The sequence below is a fragment of the Glossina fuscipes genome, unplaced genomic scaffold (genome assembly GCF_014805625.2).
Source record: "Glossina fuscipes isolate IAEA_lab_2018 unplaced genomic scaffold, Yale_Gfus_2 61313, whole genome shotgun sequence".
Classification (NCBI taxonomy): Eukaryota; Metazoa; Arthropoda; class Insecta; order Diptera; family Glossinidae; genus Glossina; species Glossina fuscipes.
In genome coordinates, this window is record NW_024003531.1 from 1 (window position 1) to 2,549 (window position 2,549).

General features: G+C 34.1%; 1 protein-coding gene across 1 annotated transcript; it reads left to right on the forward strand.

Annotated features, from left to right (window-relative positions):
* Positions 1 to 6: 6 nt before the first annotated feature.
* On the forward strand, positions 7 to 2,217 carry LOC119643572 (nuclear receptor-binding protein homolog). Its single transcript, XM_038042957.1, has one exon. It carries the CDS (start codon positions 7 to 9, stop codon positions 1,042 to 1,044), a length of 1,038 nt encoding a protein of 345 aa, XP_037898885.1. The 3' UTR covers positions 1,045 to 2,217.
* The last annotated feature ends 332 nt before the right edge of the window (positions 2,218 to 2,549 follow it).

Genomic DNA, 2,549 nt, shown 5'->3' on the forward strand with positions numbered 1-2,549 from the left:
AAAACTATGTACGAGTACCGCTTGTCTGACGTTCCATCGGCCGATAAACTTGAAAAATTTGTGGAGGACGTTAAATTTGGGGTATATCCCTTAACAGCCTTTAGTGGTAAAAAGCCACCGCATTTCCGATCCCGGGCTGCTTCACCTGAGAGAGCAGATTCCGTGAAATCCGCTTCTCCAGAACCTGTTGACATTGAATCGCGTCGCATAGTCAATATGATGTGCAGTGTTAAGAAATTGAAAGAAGACAGTAGCGATATTTTAATGACCATTTTACTACGCATGGATGATAAAATGAATCGTCAATTATCATGTGCTGTCACCGAAGACGATAATGCTGCTGATTTAACACAAGAATTGGTACGTTTGGGTTTCGTACACATAGAAGACCAGGATAAAATCCAAGCTCTATTAGAAGAGACTTTACGCAGCACCTTTTCAGAGGGTGGCGCTGCGTATGGGGAGTTCGGAGCACAAGAACGCACTTTTAGTGCTACTATAAATGAACAAAGTAGTGGCAACGGCGGTGGTGGCAATAATAACAGCAATAATAATACAACCAACGTAATGTTATCAAAAGCAGCACCGGGCTCACCAGCCTTAATCACCAATCAACACGAACGTAATTGGTCAGTAGCTGATACGGACGCCAGTATGGCAATGTTGCAAAATCAAAATCTAACACAAATGCCTGTTACCACGATCACGTCACCTGTGCCACCTACAGCAGCAGCGGCTGCTGCTCTCGGTTTGTCTGTAACATTACCGGCCATGGTTACAGCTGATCCTTTGGCCGGTACTGTTATGTATGTGCCTCATGAACAGTTGCAACTGCAGCAACAACATCAGCAGCACCATTCTTCTTTTCCTCAGCATCAACAACAGCATTCGTTAATTCCCAACACCATAGTATCTATGGATGTAGTGGATACTCAACATCGCCAGCAACAACAACAGCGCCTATCAGGTTCAGCAAACCATTCTTCTACTAGCCTCACGACCATTGATAACAACTCGCCTACAACCACCACTACCATCAATTAAAACATAGTATTTAAAATCGGTAAAATATTTTTATTATTTTATTTATACAAACAAACCAAGCACATCTCTATACTCCCACAAAGAGGGGAGAGAAAAATTCAAAGAAATTATATATTCATTTAACTAAAGAAATTAATTCAAACACAATAATCTTCACAAGCAAGAAGAAAGACTACATTGACGACTGTTAACAACAAATAAGTAAATTTTGAGGTGCAGCGTTGTAATTATCGACAGATGCGAATATGATTAGTATTGTAAATTGAGTAAGAAACTCATTTTACGGTTTCTTTACGAAAGCAAAGGAGGGTGCAAAAAAGCGAGAAAAATGATTTGTAACTAATTGTTAACAAAAAACTATGCATTGTTAACAGAAAACAAAGAAATTTTTGTTACTCACTTCTTGCATGTTGGTTGTTGTAACTGTTATATTAATGAGAAGATGTCGATGGTGATGATAGTAATGATGTATGATTATCACATGCTATAATTATTTTATATAATGTAAACTTTTTTACGATTTTTTTTGTTTCGATTAACACAGGAAAGGAATAAAGTTTTTTAAAAATTGTATACTATTCTGAAATGCCCGATTGATACATAAAACTAAGACGAAAAATTAAAAAGAAAATCGTGATTCGATATTGAAATTAAGCAAAAAATTTGGCATAGGAGAAAAAGACAAAAAAAGGCTTCCAATTACTAAATAAACTTAATGCTGGCTAAATAATTATTTCATCCAACCTACGCGAACACTAATTACATTATAAAAAATTCAAGCAAGTAAATACAAAGATCTTGAAGATTAGAATAGACTGAGAGCTGTTCAAATAATTGAGAATATACACATAAATATCAGAAAAACTCTAAACAATATCTTTGTAGCTAAAAGCCAGAAATAAAACGTATGCAATCAAAGTAACGTAAATAGCAAATGCAATTCAGATATCCTGCGTATGACACACATATATAAGCTGACATATTACAAACAGATTTGATGACTGTGACAACACTTCATTTAATTTGCTGTGCTTATAAAAACATATTAATTAAATATAAAAGAAATTAGGATTAAAAAACAATTTTCCTGCTTAAGGATCAAATATGTCAATGTATTAATAATGATAATTATAATTATGTAAATGTGAAAAAGTACCATATTTAAGTGTATTTATTAAAACCTTTAGTCACTTTCCGAGAAAAGAAGACAAGCAGAAATAAATTTAAGATAAAATTTTCAAAAAAAAAATAAACTAATTGAAATCATAAACAAAAGTATTATATCAATTGTAAACAAAGGAGTTATATTCAGCTTGAACCAAATCTCTCTTAATTCATGTACGGTGTATAACCTACCAGATAGAGTGAACTTTTACTCTCTTGCGCATGTCGCGTATATTTAAAATATGTTAAGACTTGGCAGCACTTTGCGAATTTTTGCATAAGTTAAAAGACATAGTCCATAATTTTTTAAATGTGGATTCAAACAAACAACGATTAAGTTT